The sequence below is a fragment of the Geotrypetes seraphini genome, chromosome 17 (assembly GCF_902459505.1).
Source record: "Geotrypetes seraphini chromosome 17, aGeoSer1.1, whole genome shotgun sequence".
Lineage (NCBI taxonomy): Eukaryota > Metazoa > Chordata > Amphibia > Gymnophiona > Dermophiidae > Geotrypetes > Geotrypetes seraphini.
Genome location: NC_047100.1, coordinates 47,937,166 through 47,955,804, shown reverse-complemented (window position 1 = coordinate 47,955,804; position 18,639 = coordinate 47,937,166). Strand labels below are relative to the sequence as shown.

At 45.8% G+C, this 18,639-nt stretch overlaps 1 protein-coding gene across 9 annotated transcripts in view; it reads right to left on the bottom strand.

Annotated features, from left to right (window-relative positions):
- Positions 1-292: 292 nt before the first annotated feature.
- Positions 293-18,639, bottom strand: part of IP6K1 (inositol hexakisphosphate kinase 1) — a 118,755-nt gene continuing 100,408 nt past the window's right edge. For all 9 annotated transcript variants that reach the window (XM_033926468.1, XM_033926473.1, XM_033926472.1 and 6 more), the window contains one exon: positions 293-2,347. In XM_033926468.1, coding sequence (XP_033782359.1) covers positions 1,871-2,347 — 477 coding nt within the window. In that variant the 3' untranslated portion in view covers positions 293-1,870. The remainder of the gene's footprint in view (positions 2,348-18,639) is intronic.

Here is an 18,639-nt window from a genome sequence, read left to right as displayed (position 1 = left end):
TTATGTATTTTTCTGCAATTCTCTTCTTAATATTGCAACATTTTAGACCCAGAACTCAACTGTTTTTGGGTTGGGTTTTGTTGTTTGTTTGTTTTTGCTTCTCTTCAATGACATTGTCCTCTGTGAAATCTATCATCTGCATAAAAGACTGATGTTATAAATGGAAGACACTGACTTCCGAAGCAGAAACTGTAGCTGCAGAAGAGTTCTAAGAGAAAATACATTTTCCCAGAGTGCTTTTTGGTGGAAATGTCAACACAGTAAACAAATACATTAAAGTCAAACTGGTAAATATGATGTGATGTAAAACTTTGTTGTTTTTTTTAGATAGCTCTATAATACAGGCATAGGGATACACAAACATGACAAGGCTGCTTTGGAACATGGCAAATGGCTTTAACCAATGTAGGTACATTCACTTGGATGTCAGGGAAAGTGCTAAGGACTGCAACAATATAACACTGTTCTCCATTTCCACCATAACAATAATAAAAAAAAATAGTCTTAAGTCATAACATGGACTCCCAGATATTCCAACCCTTTAAAAAAATAGCAGTGGCAATCCGACACCCGTAATACACCTAGTTATATCTTTATAGAGCCAGAGTGCTGGTCTTTGGTCCAGGAGGTCTGCTGTCACTTGGACTAGGTCAGAGTCTAATGCAGTTAACAGCAACAGATTGAAGATGGCATGGCAACAAGATGCAGACAATGAGAGGTTAAGAGTCCCTCTTTTATAGGGATATCATGCCCTAAATGTTTGTGCTCCCTTCCCTTTTGTAGACATACAGCAGGTCAAAGCCTATATAGATTACATTAGGAAAAGGGAAATCAAGCTTTTACATTAGCTTGTAAGGCCTGGATTCTGTCCACTCTGCTGTCTTCCAGGCTCCCCAAAACAAAAGGAATGTGAATAAGCAGCATTTAGAAATAACATTCAGTAAAGTGTTGCTGGTCAAAATATACTGTCCTTACATTGAAATGGTCTGCACCGATAAGCTATTTGATACGCTTAATAGGTAAATGTCTATATATACATAAAGGACTTTGCTAAGGAGCATACTGTAGCCTTACATCAGCGTCACTGTGGCAGAAACCAATCATTCTTTCTCAGCACTATAATGCCATTCTCTTAGATGAAACTCTCTGCCACAATTTAAGAAGCTAATGTAGTGCCTGTCATTTCAAACAGCCTAATGCTGATTGGGCACAAATTGCTAGACAGAAACCCAAATACCTAGGGTGACCAAGGCATTCCAGATGCACAGCAAGCATAAATAACGTGGGCAGAGGATACTAATGTATCAGTGGAGGAACACATTCATGGTCCTGTTGGCAGTGTATGCACAAAGCTGTGTGTCAATAAATCTTTCAAAACATACATATGTATTTACAAAGATATGGCTACTTCTAGTTATTAGACTAACTATTTTTCTCTGTTGTTTAAAGAGATGGGTGGTCTGTAAAGGTGCTCCAAGCAGAGAAATCCCAAGCCTTCCCGTCCCACAAACAGTAAGACTCAAGCTGTCTTTGCTATTTCTCACTGCTTGTTCCTCTGCTCTATAAACACAATGCAGAGACCAAGATGCTCCGGCAATTTGCCTCTCAAATCTCAGTTCCCCAAAGGTAAACAAAATATGGTGGAGGAAAACCATAATACTTTATAGTCCTAAAATAAACATTTTCGTTTTGGTGTATACCAATAAGCAACATAACCCATCTGAAAAGATGATTTTCCTTTCTGTAGTAGTTAGGGGAAAGCAGGTGCTCCAACCTGTGCCATACAGTCAGGCATGAGGACTTTACTGTATAACAGAAAGAATCCTGGGATCAAGGACAAATGGAGAGTTTTTCTCTCTTTTTCCCACTGCTACTGGTTCTCCCCATAAATTCCTTCCAGAATGTTATTAAGGTTTTCCAGCCCAAAGATATAACCCTTATCAGGTCCATCATGCACTGTGGGATCATCTCGGAAGCCTTTAAATGTGCTGTGCGCAAAGTCAATCATACGCACATCCACGTTGAGGCTTGGGTCAGGGCTGGATGTATCTTGTGAGGAGTCCATAGGACAAGTGTCTTTGTGGTTAGTGTGTGGCTCTGCCCTGGCTTGATCCATGCCATCATAGATGATAAGCAGGGAACTGGAGTAGAAGCGATAGGACGCCTGCTGTTCCAGCACAGTTAACAAGCTGCGCAGTTTGCTGAGAATAGGATGAAAGAGGTCTCTGCGAAGGTCCACGCCGTTGTGCAGGTACTGGTAAAGTGCATGCCGGAAGCCCTCAATGGTGAGTCCTCGACCGTAGTATTTATTGCGACACAGATAATGCCCTGAATCCAGCTGGAAAACCTAAACCAAGGAGAAGAGGCAGAATCACACTTAGAACCACATCCAAATCTCTACATCCACCATAATCAGTAGGGAAATATTTGGGGGCGGGGGGAACTCATGTACTAACTTCCAAAGGCCATCAAGTAATCTCTTGTACAAAGTAACTATTAATGTGGTACCATTTCAACACAAAATGAGAAAAGAAACAAAAAGTTAAGAAAATCTTTAAAAGCCTTTTACCCATCCCAATATCAGTATAACTCAGTGGTTCCCAACCCTGTCCTGGAGGACCACCAGGCCAGTCGGGTTTTCAGGATTGCCCTAATGAATATGCATGGAGCAGATTTGCATGCCTGGCACCTCCATGATATGCTGATCTCTCTCATGCATATTCATTAGGGCTATCCTGAAAGCCCGACTGACCTGATGGTCCTCCAGGACAGGGTTGGGAACCACTGGTTTAACTAACTAAAGGGGCCGCCTGAATCTTGTCCATTTAATTCTTTCAGGGTTGGCCTATTTTCCTCTACTAGGAAAAGGAAAGAGATAGCAACAGCTACTAATTCTCTTCCTTATACTAGTTATAGTTATTGATGATAGTAATTACCTTAAGTCTCTCCTCTCCTCTTTAATCCCATCATTATTTTTCATTTAGCCTGCTTCCTACTTTCAGTAACCTTCGAGGCAACTACAAAGAATGGTAGCCTTGCAAAAACAATAGATTGTTTATCAGAAACAGTAGGGCTTCTTGTGTTAAACAGATGGCAACCCTAGAGGAAATGAAGGCAAGGCAGCGGGGCAGGTCAAAGATTTAAACAATTGCCTCTAATTCAAATTTTGGAGGCACTGAAATGCAGCATCACCATCCAGACGTGCCACCAATTGTGATGTTCAACCATTATCTGCAGCAGCAGAAACTGAAGTACCGTATATACTCGAATATAAACAGAGATTTTGGGACCAAATAAATGGCCAAAAATGGAGGTCTGTGTTTATATTCAGGTTAGCACAGACCTGCCCTCTCCCGACCCTGTTTGCAGGCCTCTGCTGGGATGGGATACAGATGAGCCATGGAGTGCACAAAACGAAAAGGCGCCTCCAGCGTCTGCCACTGCACCAGGACAATATAGCACAATTACTTACCGTAACAGGTGTTATCCAGGGACAACAGTCAGATATTCTCACGTATGGGTGACGTCACCGACGGAGCCCAGATACGGACCACTTTAAAAGTGCATAGCAACTTTAAGACTTTAGAAAGTTCAAGAAACCCGAATCGCACATGCGTCAAGTGCCTTCCCGCCCGATGTAGGGCACGCAGTTCCTCAGTTAAGATAAGCCAGCTAAGAAGCCAACCCAGGGAGGTGCGTGGGTTGTGAGAATATCTGCCTGCTGATCCTGGATAACACCTGTTACAGTAACTGTGCTTTATCCCAGGACAAGCAGGCAGCATATTCTCAAGTATGGGTGACCTCCAAGCTAACAGAAATGGGATAGTGGGAGAGGTGGCCTTAAGAAAATAAATTTTGTAAAACAGATTGGCTCAAGTGCCCATCCCATCTGGAGAAAGACTCCAGACAGTAGTGAGAAGTGAATGCATGAACTGAGGACCAGGTGGCAGCCTTACAGATTTCATCAATGGAAGTAGATATAAGGAAAGCAACAGAAGCTGCCCTAGCTCTAATTTTGTGGGCTGTGACACGACTCTCCAGTGCCAGTCCAGTCTGAGTATAACAGAATGAGATGAAAGGCAGCCAGCCAGTTGGAAATCATTCCTCTGGAAACAGAATGCCCCAACTTGTTTGGATCAAAAGAGATGAACAGTTGGGGGATATGTTCGATGGGGCTTTGTCCGGTCAATGTAATAGGCCAAAGCCCGTTTACAGTCCAAAGTATGTAACGCGGATTCTCTTGGACGAGAATGAGGCTTAGGAAAAAACACTGGAAGAACAATTGACTGAGATGAAATTCAGTTACAACTTTTGGAAGAAACTTTGGATGTGTACGTAGAACCACCTTGTCATAATGAAAAACTGTGAAGGATGAATCTGCTACTAAGTCTTGTAACTCACTGACCCTCCTGGCAGAAGTGAGAGCAATAAGGAAGACCACTTTCCAGATGAGAAATTTGAGATGAGCTGTGGCCATTGGTTCAAATGGTGGCTTCATCAAACTGGAAAGAACCACATTAAGGTCCCAGACAAAAGGTGGAGGTTTGAGAAGTGGTTTGACATTGAAAAGCCCCTTCATGAATCTGGAGACTAAAGGATGAGCAGTAAGGTATTCCCTCTACTGGTGCGTGATATGCAGTAATATCACTGAGATTAACTCTGATGGCTGTAGATTTAAGACCAGTCAGACAGAGAAAGTAGATAATCCAACACCAACTCCACTGCTAAGGAAGTTGGATCGTGATGATGAAGAAGATACCTAGTCCACTTTTGTTGGTAATATTGTTGAGTGGCTGGTTTCCTGGAGGCATCAATAATGTAACATACAGGCTGAGAGAGACGTAATTCAGAAGAACTCAGCCCGAGAGAAACCAAACTGCCAGGTGTAATGATTACAGGTTGGGATGTAGGAGTGATTCCTGATTCTGAGTAAGCACAGTAGGAAATATTGGAAGAGATATGGGCTCCCTGAAGCTGAGCTGAAGTAGAAGGGAGAACCAATGTTGCCTGGGCCACCGTGGAGCAATGAGAATCATGGTGGCTGCTTCTTGTATGAGCTTGAACAGAGTTCTCAACATGAGAGGGATTGGAGGAAATGCATATAGAAACAGGCCCATCCAATCTAGGAGAAAGAAATCTGCTTCCAGAGAAGAGAGTAAAGTCTGGAACAAAACTGGGGCAACTGGTGATTGTGAGGAGACGCAAACAAGTCCACTTGTGGAGTGCTCCATTGAGCAAAAATGGACTGGAGAGTTGCAGAGTCGAGAGTGCATTTGAGATTGAAGAATTCTGCTGAGATTGTCTGCTAGGGAATTCTTCTCCCCCTGAATGTAGACAGCCTTTAAGAAAAGGTTGCGAGCTGTTGCCCAAGTCCAGATTTTTTGGGCTTCCTGGCATAACAGGAGAGAACCAGTGCCTCCTTGCTTGTTTATGTAGTACATTGCTACTTGATTGTGCGAAGGAGGACTTGAGCGCAAAGAAGATGGTGAAAAGCCTTGAGGGCATAAAACATTCCTCTGAGTTCCACGAAATTGATGTGAAATTTGCGTTCCCAAGCGGTCCAAATACCCTGAGTCTTAAGATCATCCATATGAGTCCCCAAGGCATAAGGGGATGTGTGTGTCGTGATGACCTTGTGATGAGGGGGCAAATGGAAAAGGAGACCTCTGGATAGATTGGAGATAATCCACCAATGATGGTGTGGAGGGCGGACAGAGATACTGGATAGGAGGGTAATTGGGAAGAGAAAAGGAGAGATGGTTGATTCTGGGGTGGTGGGGAAGGAGGGAGAGATTCTGGATGAAAGGGTAGTTGAGAAAAGGAGAGAGTGCATCTGGGGATGGTGGGGGTCCATCGCTGCAACTGTAGGGATGGAGACAAAAAAAGGAAAGATGCCAGGCCTCCGGGGAAGGGGAGGACAGAGATGGAAGATGGATGGTTAGCACGGAGAAAGAAGTAAACGACAAATAGGCAGGATACACAATCATGCAAGCAAGTTATCAGAAGACAACCAGAGCCTGGGACACATGATTTGAATAATGACCAGACAACAAAAGATAGAAAAAATAATTTTATTTTCTGTTTTGTGATTACAATATGTCAGATTTGAAATGTGCATCCTGCCAGAACTGGTGTTAGACCATGAACGTGAGCTAGGATTTAACAGAGAGGGGAAAAGTATTTTTTGTTATTTTGTTGCCAGTGCCAGTGTGGGTAGGAGAGGGCAAAGGGGGTGAAAAGGCTATAAAATAAACCCACCAGGATGTTTTGGGAAAAAAAAACAACAAACACACACCACCCAATTAGGCAGGAAAATCGAATCGAAAAATCGATTCAATAGGCTGAATCGAATCAAAGTTTTTTTCCTGAATCGGGCAGCACAGGAGGAAGAAAGGCTCTCATGAGAGTGATGTCTAGGATAGTCCCAATAAACTGCAGACGTTGTGTCAGAATGAGATGTGATTTGGGGATGTTGACTTTGAATCCTAGAATCTGAAGAAAAGAAAGTCTTAGATGTTGCTTGGACCACTTCCTGAGAGGCTACAGCCTTGATCAACCAGTCATCCAGATAAGGAAAGACTTGGAGGCCGTGGGAACAGAGAAAGGTGGCTACTACAATCAGGCACTTCGTGAAGACTCTGGGAGAAGATGCCAGGCCGAAGGGAAGAACCTTGTACTGGTAAAGATAGTGATTGATTTGGAACCTGAGGTACTTCCTGGAAGCCAGATGAATTGGAATATGTGTGTAGGCTTTCTTTAGGTCCAGAGAACATAGCCAGTCATTCTAATTGAGGAGAGGATAAAGCAAGCCAAGGGATAACATCCTGAATTTCTCCCTGACTAGAAATATGTTGAGAGCTCTGAGATCCAGGATGGGCATCAGTCCTCTGGTCTTCTTGTGAACTAAAAAGAAACGGGAGTAGAATCCCTGGGCCTGCTGATTGAGGGGAACTTCCTTGATGGCATTCAGCAGGAGAAGGGATTGAACCTCCTTCAGAAGAAGGGAGGACTGTGCAGGGTCCAAAGCAGACTCTTTTGGAGGGTTGTCTGGTGGTAGAGTCTGAAAATTGAGTGTAAACCTGACGTATGATGGCAAGGACCCAGAGGGCTGATGTTATGAGCACCCAGGGAGCTATGAAAAATTGAAGAAGGCCTCCGATGGGTCTTTAGAATGCTGATGTTGGCTATGTTCTGAAGAAACACGTCAAAAAGGCTGAGTAGTCTTCTCAGGAGCAGCCTATTGTTTTTGCTGCTGCTAACATGGTTGTTGCTGTCTCTGTCTCCTTGTTTGAGGTGGAACAGGAGCCGCAGACTTTGCAGCAAACCTTCACTGATATGAAGATTGTGGCCTAAAAGGACGAGAAAGTGGTGGTTTCATTTTGGGCTTCACCAGAATGTCCCACCGGGTTTCATGCATAGACAACTTCTGTGTAGTGGTATCAGTGGATGCACCAAAAAGCTCATCCCCCAGACAAGGAGCATTAACCAATGTTGAAGATTCCTGGAATTTACAGGTGTGACAGTTGTCAACGATGCAGTTTCTCCCTAGGGCCTTTCAGCTGGGCGGTCTGCCCGGGTAATTTAGATGGACACCCAGCTAAATTCTGCTGCTGCTCAACATTAAAAAACAAAAAGCCTACTTGGAGATTTCACCTTAGCCTGTAGTGAACTTATGCTCCGGGGCTCTAACGTGTGTGTGCCGGCTTCCCTTCTCTTCCCTCCGAAACCGGAAGTTATGTCGGTGGGGGGGGGGGGGGAAGAGAAGGGAAGCCAGCACGCACATGTTAGAGCCCCAAAACATGCGTTTGCTACGGGCTAAGGCGGGAGACAGGTCAGTGAAGCTTACCATTTGCTCTTCTTGCTGCCGGGTCCTGCCTACTTTCAGTTTCCACGAAGGCAGGACCCGGCAGCATTTCTCCCAATCCATCGTGATCTTGGGCCGATCAGCCTTCCTCTTCGACAGCAGAATTGACGTCGGGGAGAGGAATGCTGGTCGGCCCGAAGTAGGGAGAGCTTGGGGCGGCGGCTTTGGGGCCTGTTCCCTGATGGCAGCGGCATTGGCAGTGGCTTGGGCTTCTTCTTCTTAGGGCAGGCAGGGAGACAGAAGGAAAGAAGAGAAACAGAAAAAAAGAAAGGGGGCATGAAGAGAGAGAGAGAAAGAAAGAAAGGGCAGGAAGAGAGGAAGAAAAGTTGGGGGGAGGGGAATGAGGTCAGGAGAAGAGGAAGAAAGATTGGATGCACAGTCAGAAGAAGAAAGTGCAACCAGAGACTCATGAAATCACCAGACAACAAGGTAGGAAAAATGATTTTATTTTAAATTTACTGATCAAAATGTGTCTGAATTTATATCTGCTGTCTATATTTTACACTATGGTCCCCTTTTACTAAACCGCAATAGCAGTTTTTAGCGCAGGGAGCCTATGAGCGTCGAGAGCAGCACTGGGCATTCAGCGCATCTCCCTGCACTAAAAACTGCTATCGTGGTTTAGTAAAAAGGGAGGGGGGTTTGTCTATTTTTGTATGGTTCTTACCGAGGTGACAGTGCATAGAGTCATCTGCTTTGACCTCTTTGAAAAAACCCCAGATTATTAACATTTTCTCTGCGTACAGTGTGCTTTGTGGTTTTTTAAAAAATTTTATTGTTGATAGATCATTTTGACTTGGTCATTTTAAAAGTAGCTCGCAAGCCCCAAAAGTGTGGGCACCCCTGCTCTAGAATATCGCTCCTTAGTTTTATCAAGTGGTGCAGTGAGGGGCCAGCACTTTACATCTTATCACCTCATTCTTTCTTTTTTCTCCTCATGTACAGCACGGTTCTTTATTTTAAGCAGCTCTGGCACTAACAGTACTACGGGTGCCTTATGCTACTTTCACTACCACTTGCAGTCAGGTTCAGCATTTTATCATGGTTTTGGGTTTTTATTTAGTTTTTCACCAGTATTTTTATTTATTTATTAAAGCAGCATTTTTTAACAGCTCGATGCCCCTCCCCTATCAGTGTGCATTCAATCCACTGCCTACACTTTTTTGGCGCCTCTTTCAACGGATCAAATATCATAGCCCCACTGTCGCGTATTCACATTTATTCTGCGTACGAGTTTATCTCATCAGTGCAGAGACCTTTTTGGTAAGTCCATTTTACTCTCCCTTTTTTACTTTCCCAAGTGCTGTGGTTTTATTCTTTGGTTTTAATAGAAGCTCATTTGTCTAATAATTTAGATTTTTCCCAGGTTCACTTTTCATCTACCCAGTCTACTTGTCTTTGAGCTACTATCTGCTTATGTTTTCAAGATACATTCTGTATTATCAGCTGTTCATTTCCCATACGTTTACTTTTACCCTGTTTAGGTCTATATAGTCTAGGCATACTGTTTGTAACCAGCCATCATTTTAAGTATGTATATGCCCTATTTTAGGGGGGGAGTTAACTTCTTTTAGCATATTGTTTCATTAATTCTGAGTTCGGTGTTACAATATGTTGTTCTTGGTTTTTAGTTTACACATTATTTATTCTTTTCTATGACATGATCGCATCGCAATTTTACTCAAAAGTATAAATAGGTATCCATATTTCCATTCAAGTTTCATCATGATGCTCTGGTTTTGGCTCCAGTATTTGTCACTTCTGTCCACCAGGTCTGGCTATCTGTTACCATCTCATATTTTAAAGACTCACTCGTTATAATTAGCGGTGATCCACAAGACTTCGTAATGGACATGTCCGATTTTAGCATTTGGATCTTAGTACTATGGGTTTGGTCTTTTCTGGTTTCCTTTCTATAGTCTGCATTTCATCTGGAGTCTTGAGTTTAGAATTACATTTTATGACATATTTTTGTTGTTATCCCAGGACAAGCAGGCAGGTATTCTCATTAGTGGGTGATGTCATCCGACAGAGCCCCGATACAGACGTCTCACAAGCATACTTGCTTGCAGAAACTCAGAAGTTTCGAGATGCCCGTACCGCGCATGCGCCAGTGCCTTCCTGCCCGATGGTCCGGGCGTGTCTCCTCAGTTCTTTTCTTTCCGCGGAGCTGAGAAGTTTACTTCAATTCTGCGCTAATTGAACCCATGTTTCTTGCCTTCTAATCGCCGCGGTTTTGAGTTATTTTACTCTTTATCATGTATTTTCTTTCTTCGGTTTTTTATTTAAAAAAAAAATAATAAATTTCTTCCGGTGACTCGGCCGGGTCGGCCGCATGGCTCAGGCCCCGCTCCTTCGATCTTGCGACGGAGCTTTTTCGGCCTATGTCCCGGCCAATTACAGGTTTTAAAAAGTGTAGCAAGTGCCAGCGTGCGATTTCGTTGACGGACCCGCATCGACGCTGCCTGCAGTGTCTTGGTCTAGAACATTTTCCGAAATCGTGCCAGCCTTGTTCCACTCTCACAGCACGTGCGTTAAAGCGTCGCTGTTTTTTGTGGGAGTCGATGTTCAAGATGGAAGCTGCTAAGGAACCTTCGGCTTCGACCAGCGCTTCGCCTGCATCTGCAAAGCCTCCCACCACTCCTGCTGCGCCGGGTCTCCTGAAGCCGGCTTCCTTCATTCGGCTTCGACCCCGCCTCCTGCTCCGGTGCCTTCCTCCGTCTCCTCGGATCAGGTACCTCCGCCTCCCATTCCACCAGTGGTTCTCAAAGTGCCGAAGGCTTCCAACCCAAAGCACTCGACCACGAAGGAACGCGAAGACCGTTCTGGAGGCCCCACTTTAGGTGCGGCTCCCTCCTTGTCGGCTTCGTTACGATCAATTATGGAAGCTCAATTCATCGAGCTTATGACCACCGTGGGACCCAAGTTGCTGGCCACGATTCAGGGTGACCAACCGGTTCCTCCTCGGGTGGGCGAGCTGCCCACCTCCTCCTCCTCGCCGTTCGCTCTCGCTGCTCGGAGAGAAGAAGCGGCGCTCGGTGGCCGGTCCCTCGACGCGGGCCTCTTTTAGTGACATGCCCCCCTTAGAGCCTATTACACCTCCGGACGAGGATATTTGGAATCCTCCTTCGAGTAATCAAAGCCCTGGGCATCGCAAACAGGAAGAGTTCTTCCGCACTCCTTATCAGGCCTGGGATGCATCTCGAGAGGCGTCGAATCTCCCGCCTCTTCGCTCTACTGCCTCAAGCCCAATCTACTCCTTAGAGGCTTCTGGGGACCATTCTAAGCACCGCCGATCTAGATCCCCTTCTAGACATCGGGAGGGGCGTCGGTCCAGGCATTCTAAATATGTCTAAATCGGTCAAGTTATCCATTCTTTTATTTTTGTCCCCTCATACAGTGGCAGACCACCCCAGGTGCCAGCCCTAGGGGGGTACACAGCCGGCTGGATCCAGAACCTTCCAAGCTGCTCTAAATGGCACCTACACCTCAGCACTGCTGCCGTACTTATTCTGAAGCAGAGTCGGCAGCTGCACTGAAGTGCAGGAAGGTCCCGCGATGACTGCATTTGCCGCCTCTGCCTCCGGAAGATGTAAGTGACGTCGGAAGGGGTGGACCGGCAGCTGCACTCATTGCAGAACCTTGCTGCAACTCCCTGCGTCTGCCAGCCCACCCCCTCCAACGTCACTTACATCTTCCGGAGGCAGAGGCAACAGAAGCAATCATCATGGGACCTTGCTGGTTTGGAGGGAGAAAGGAGTATAGAAGGGTGGTGGAGGGAGAAAAAGGAGGTCAGAGTGGTATGGAAGGGTGGTGGAGGGAGAGAAAGGGGCTGATGGAATTGGTATGCAGGGAAAGGAGAGATGGAAGTGGGGGGAAGGGAGAGGAGATTGAAATGCCAGACCATGGGGGTGTGGGAGAGGGAAGGGAAGAAGAGGAGAGATGGGAAGAAGGATGCCAGAATAATAGGGGTGAAGGGAGAGATGGAAGGGGAATATAAGGAGAGAAGATGCCATATATAGAAGGGGCAGAGAGAGGGTAGACAGTGGATGAAAAGAAGAGAGTGACAAGACTATGAGGAAAGCAGAAACCAGAGAAGACAATGTAGAAAAAAATTATATTTATTTATTTTTTTGCTTTAGGGGAGATGCATCGCTGTTTCTGTGGTGTTGCATTGTATGCAGAGTCCAGCTTCTTGGTGGTTCAATTTAACCTTTGTCCACGTTTTTCTATTTTATCCCCCCTTTTACAAAACTGTAGAGTGTTTTTTTAGCACCGGCCATGGTGGTAATTGCTCAGAATTCTATGAGAGTCTGAACTGTTACCACCATGGCTAAAAACCACATTACAGTTTTGTAAAAGGGAGAGGGGTTAGTTTGTGATTACATATTCCATACTAGGCGAAGGTATTTTCTGTGTTCTGTGTGTTCGAAAGACATGGTTTTCAGTTAGGATTGATCTGTACTAGTCTGGCTTGTTTAGTTTTACAATGGGTGTATTGATGTACTGCTCACTGCAATATGTAAGATGCTGCCTTTTCCTAGGTAAACTCTTGTGTGATGTGTGGATTGTAACTAAAAATCATGTTTTTCATACAGATGGGGGGTGTCAAAAAACGATGGGCCTCGGGTGTCACTTATGTTGGGTATGCCACTGCCTTCATAGTTTATATCTAATCCACAAGCCTGCTTTTAGGACCTAAAGGGTATGTATCCCTCTGATTCATGACAGAGCGCCCAGATTAGGACACCCATCTTAAGACCGCACTGCGGCCCTTTGGATGCAAGGCTTGCAGGTACGGCTCCCAGATATTCAAGAACAACATCTTTCGCTTCCTTGCCCCTCTGGCATCTCACGCCTCCCAGATGGCCAACTGATGCAACTGGTTCCGCCAATGCTAAAACGCCAGAGAGTCAGGGACCATCCAGCACTGAAGAACAGAATGGACTTTTAATGTTAACATTGATGTAAGGCATTTTTGGAAAGGAAGTCATGTGATCACTGTGCCATTGTATTCTAAAGCATGATAATTGCTACAAATGATGTCACATAGGGTATAAATCTGTTTGGCTTGTTTTCTCTCTTTGAAGAGCACTGAAATTTTGAGGGCTTCCTCTTCCCAGACTAAGGGAGCTCTGTCAATAAAAACATATTTGGTTTTACATGGCTTTTCCTCATCTGTTATTTGAATTCACAGAACGGAGTTTCTAACCCAATCATGTGGGAAAGAGAATCCATTCTGGCAATTCTTTTGGCCTCGATGTTCAAGTCTCCAGCCTACTTGAACACCAACCTGTCCTGATGATTGACGTCGAGCTCAGAAACTCAAAGCCAAGCCAGACATCTCATGGCAACTAACATTGCTGCAGCCCGGGAAGCGAGTTCAAAAGTATAGATGGAACGAACCATATACTTATGAAGCTGCAGCAGGTCAACCATGAAATGTTGGAAAGCAGGAAAGCTTACGTTCTGGGAGATATTTTTGGAGCGTGGCAACTTGCTTGACCAGATGCTTCATGAAGAGGGAAAAATGAAAAGTGTAGTTACTAGACCGATTGGCTAACATAGCATATTGAAACAGCCTTTTGCCAAACCAGTCCATGGTCTTGCCCTCTCTGCCAGAAGGGACAGAGGCATACACACTAGCCCCCAAGGATTTCTTTAAGGTAGATTCTACCAGAAGAGTCTTGTGAGGAAGTTGGAGGCTTATCAAATCCTGGGATAGTGACCACCCTATACAATGAGTTCAACTTACAAGGAGCCACTGGGATGGTAAGTGATGTTTCAAAATTTATGTAAAAGGTCTCCCGTAGGACATCATGAATAGGGAGCCTGGGGAGTTCCTTAAGTGGCTGATCATATCTAAAGCATCCAGAAACTCCTTAGACCATTTAGAATCAGCTTGAAGGGGAATGGACATGGTCTCGGATATTTCCCACAAAAATTTGGAGAAGGAAGATTTCTCAGACAAAAGAGTCTCTTGAGAAGGCTGGTGAATAGAACCTTCATCTGAAGAACCTTCAAGTTCAGATAGAACAGGTTCTTGATCTGAATCCTCAAAGAGGTCTGAATCTTGCGTTGTTAGAAGTCGGTGTCGAGTAATCGGTACCAAAGGCTCAAGATGCTTCAACTTCTGCAATGAATTTCCAGACTGGACCGGCGTCAAGTTAGGTGATGTCTGAGTTGAAAATGACCGGTGCCGACGAGTTGTAGGTGTCGGTTCCTTCACAAGAAGTGGCGGCATTGAGGTGACTCCACCGCCGGCGCAACCAGTGTCAAAGGCTCAGACCGGACTGGCACCGGAGAAGTTGATGTTGACATGGGAAAAACTTGAGTCGGAAGCAGCATTTGTAGCTGGTCCCATAACTCCTCTCTGAGCAACTCCTGAATCTGTTGCTTCAGAGTAAGCATCGGTACCCGCTGGCTTCTTTGCCGGTACCGTCCATGCGGCTCTACGCTCCGGTGATAAGGATGCTGATGTTGAGGCACTCACTGAAATCGGAGCGGAGCGTTTTTTGGGTCTTCTTGAGGTCAGCAGGACTTGACTCACTGCTACTTTGACCTGAGGCCCAGAGGTGGTGGGGGAAGACTGCTTAGCTGGCTTACCCACTGAAGTGTTTGACATCAAAGATGGTTCCACTGATGTCGAGTGGCAAGATGTCAATTTGGCCGGTGCCGACGTCAGCAGCGGTGTTGAATCGCCCTCCATTGTGACACCGAAGAGGAGACACTGCTGAATCAGGAGATTTTTAAGAGTCCTCTTCTACAGCGATGAACAGCGGGAACAGGTTTCAGGACAATGCTCGGGCCCAAAGCACTGGAGACACCAGCGATGCGGGTCAGTTACAGTCCACACTTTTTGAAACCCGTCTGCGGGCGGGACACTGAAAGAAAGATAGCCTCGACTAAATTAAAGTCAGAGGCCAAGGTGGACGAACAGGCCCTGCTGGGCCGAACCCGCGAAAGGGAAAACCCAAATTTTGTATTTATTTATTTATTTACTAAAACAAATTAACAACAGAAAAGAAAAACAAAACTGACTAAAAAGTCAGAGATCCACGAGAGCGGGAAGGCAGCGGAGAAAAAGATTTCAACAGCCGTTGAAAAACGCGACTTCTTAGCTCCGCAGAGACTAAGAAACTGAGGGACACTGCATCCTATGATGGGCAGGAAGGCACTCTTGCATGCGAAGTTTGAGCTATTGCGAACTTTCTAAAGTCTTCCGTACCGGGGCTCTGTCGGTGATGTCACCCATACATGAGAATATGCTGCCTGCTTGTCCTGGGATAACCTGAATATCCTGATGCATGGGAAAGGAGCGGGAAGCAGAGCGGATCCCCGAAGCAGAGGGTCCCCACCACACTCAGGGTCTCCTGCATTTCTTCCTCAAAGTACAACACTGAGGAGACCTGCAGAATCTGCTCCGGGAGCTCATCCCACTGAAAAATGCGCACCACAGACGCAATCTCGCCGGTAGACGGAACCGCAAAGGCCCCGCTACCAGCATCCACCCCTGAGAGGATCTTGGAGGTCTCCCAGAAGGTCCAGGTCCTCATCCACTGAAAACTGCTCTTCAGAAACAAAATCTTCTTCCCAATCCACCCATGGCCACTTGGACGAGGGAGAAGGAGGAGGATGTAATGTGACTGGTGCTGAGGGGGACTGAACCAGAGTGGACGCAGAGGGAACCCCCCTCCCCCGAGACCCATGGCCACTTGAGAATAAGCCTTCCTTAAAGCAAAATCAGGGGGGGGAAGAACAGCTCAATGGGTCTCACTGCCAAAGCATAGGACCCACCAGAAACCTGCCCCTGTCTTTCCAACACCTGAGGTTATAGACAACATGAAGGTGCTTCCCCCCAAAAATGGAGAGGTTCCCACAGAAAACGACCCCTCCGAGGCCTGTAGCATTTGGGAAGCCTGAACTGTCCCAGCTGCTAAAGCAGGCAAGCCGGAAGCAGCGAAAAGGGAATCCCCAGCAGCTTCAGCGGTAAGGGAATCTTTTTTACCCTGACCATTGGTGGTTGGGGAAATCCCTGCGTGGGCAGCGAGAGAAGTCTGGGCTTCCCCGCTGTCAGCTGCTGGTTCGCGAAGCACTCGTGAAGGAGAAGCCTGGACGCTGGCACCCAATACCGATGGGGTTTCCCCTTCGCGGCAGCCTGCACAGTGCTTGAACAGGCCAGCCGCGAGTGCCTCGCGTCTGGAAAACAGTGAGCACTTTCTTCCAGTGAAAATATTCATTGCACAATATGCAACCTAGCTGAAATAGAGTGTGCTGGTTAACAAAAAATTCAATTACTCAGCACTGAAAAACTTTTCAGACCAGCATGACTCAGGATTTTTTTTCCAGAGAACAGACTCCACTGGCTCTCAAAACTATATGCCTTGCCTGTACTGGTGGCAAGGCTTACAGCTGAGGCACCTCTACAAAATTTTGGGGAGGTGGAGGAAGCGGGAGAGGGACCCAGCAAGAGACCCACTGGGTGTGACACCCCCAAGGTCAGACAGACCCCCAAAACAGGACCCTTCCAAACTCAGTCCAGCACCAGAACGGGGACAAGGAGCCCTAAACAAATTCCAACAGCCCTAACAAGGGGAGATGGGTACAGCTCACCAATCCACCTGCTTGGAGACTGAGAAAAGACTAATGGATAGTGAAACGATCAGCTATTAAGTACTATAACCAAGAGTTCTGGTCTCTGTCTCCACCTGCTGGTCATGATTAGCTATTACCCATCACCGGTTGACAAAAACACATATTGCTTTTCTAGTGTAAAATAACCTTAATATCAAATACCAAATGAAAGTTCCTGATTTTACTAAGTTTTAGCTAACCCATGATTCATAGTTGTAGAATTTGATCCTAACAAAAATTAAGTGGACATGAGAACATTCCTCTCTCTCTCCCACTAAAGATCCTTGAATGCCCTGCTTAATTGTGTAACCTTCTAACAATCACACATTACAGCAAAGACATCCATTCAATTTCTGTAGAAGCTCCTGAAGGATTAGTGATGGCAGCTTTAATATGATTTCCTCCTGTTCTCGTGAGGGGCCGTGCATCCACTATGAAGTTTGTTGTGGCTTTACGGAAAACCTCTTTCCCTTCTATTCCTGGTCCAACCACTTTAATCCTGCTAGTGTCCATTCAGACCTGAAGGTGCTACTGTTCCCGAAGTATAAATCCATTTCTGTTATTTTCTTTTTCTTTTAACACAAAAACTTGAAGTCTCTGATCAAATGACAAAATGAGTGCAATATATCTTGTGAAAGAGAAAGTAAAACCTATTTTTCATAGGAAGCACTATATGTTGGACAATATTTGACAACCGATAATAAATAGTATTTTTTAATAACAGTGCTTATTGGTGTGGCTTTAGTATCTAACTTCTTCCACTGTACCCTACACGTCTGTCCAAAATATTGTGAAAACGATCTCCGAACGCAAGGTGCTTTTTGCTAATGGTGATGATCACAATGGTAGAAGTCCGAAGATTTCTCACAGCCCATAATATGTGCACTTTTCAGTTTTAATTTAGTAATTGCATTAGATAGAAAGCAATGTTCTTACCGTAAAGCACAGCTACTTACCGTAACAGGTGTTATCCAGGGACAGCAGGCAGATATTCTCACATGTGGGTGACGTCATCCATGGAGCCCCGACGCGGACAGCTTTTCAAGCAAACTTGATTGAAGTTTCAAGCTTGCTGTGCTGCACCACGCATGTGCATGCCTTCTTCCTCCACTAGAGGGCGCATCCCCACCTCGTGGTCCTCAGTTCACATAGCCAGCAAAGAAGCCATCCCCGGGGAGGAGTGTGGGTTGTGAGAATATCTGCCTGCTGTCCCTGGATAACACCTGTTACGGTAAGTAACTGTGCTTTATCCCAGGACAAGTAGGCAGCATATTCTCACATGTGGGGGACCTCCAAGCCAACCAAAACAGGGCAGGTGGGAGGATGGCAATTTAAGAAAACAGGTTACACAAAACCGACTGGCCAAACCGGTTGTCGCTTCTGAACAAAGTATCCAGACAGTAGTGGGAGGTGAAAGTATGAACCGAAGACCAAGTGGCAGCCTTGCAGATATCCTCAATAGGTGTAGACCGGAGGAAAGCAACAGAAGCTGCCATAGCCCGGACCTTATGCCCCGTGACTCAACCATGGAGCGTGAGACCAGCCTGAGCGTAGCAAAAAGAAATACAAGCAGCCAACCAGTTGGACAAGGTGCGCTTGGAGACAGGACGTCCCAACCGATTAGGGTCGAAAGACAAAAACAATTGAGGTACCGTCCGATGAGACCGAGTGCGTTGAAGATAAAAAGCTCACACCCTATCACAGTCAAGCGTGTGAAGCGCCACCTCGCCGGGATGAGAGTGGGGCTTCGGAAAAAACACCGGAAGAACAATGGACTGATTGAGGTGGAAATCAGACACAACTTTAGGCAAAAATTTAGGGTGAGTGCGAAGAACCACCTTATCATGATGAAATACCGTAAAGGGTGGATCCACCACCAAGGCCTGTAGCTCACTAATGTGCCGAGCAGAAGTGAGCGCAAGCAGAAAGATCACCTTCCAAGTGAGAAACTTGAGATGAGATTTATCCATAGGCTCAAATGGAGGTTTCATAAGTTGAGCCAGCACATTAAGATCCCAAACCACAGGGGGAGGCTTGAGAGGAGGATGGACGTTCAAAAGACCCCTCATGAAACGAGTAACCAAAGGATGAAGGGAGAGGGACTTTCCCTCAAGATGGCGATGGAAAGCAGCAATCGCACT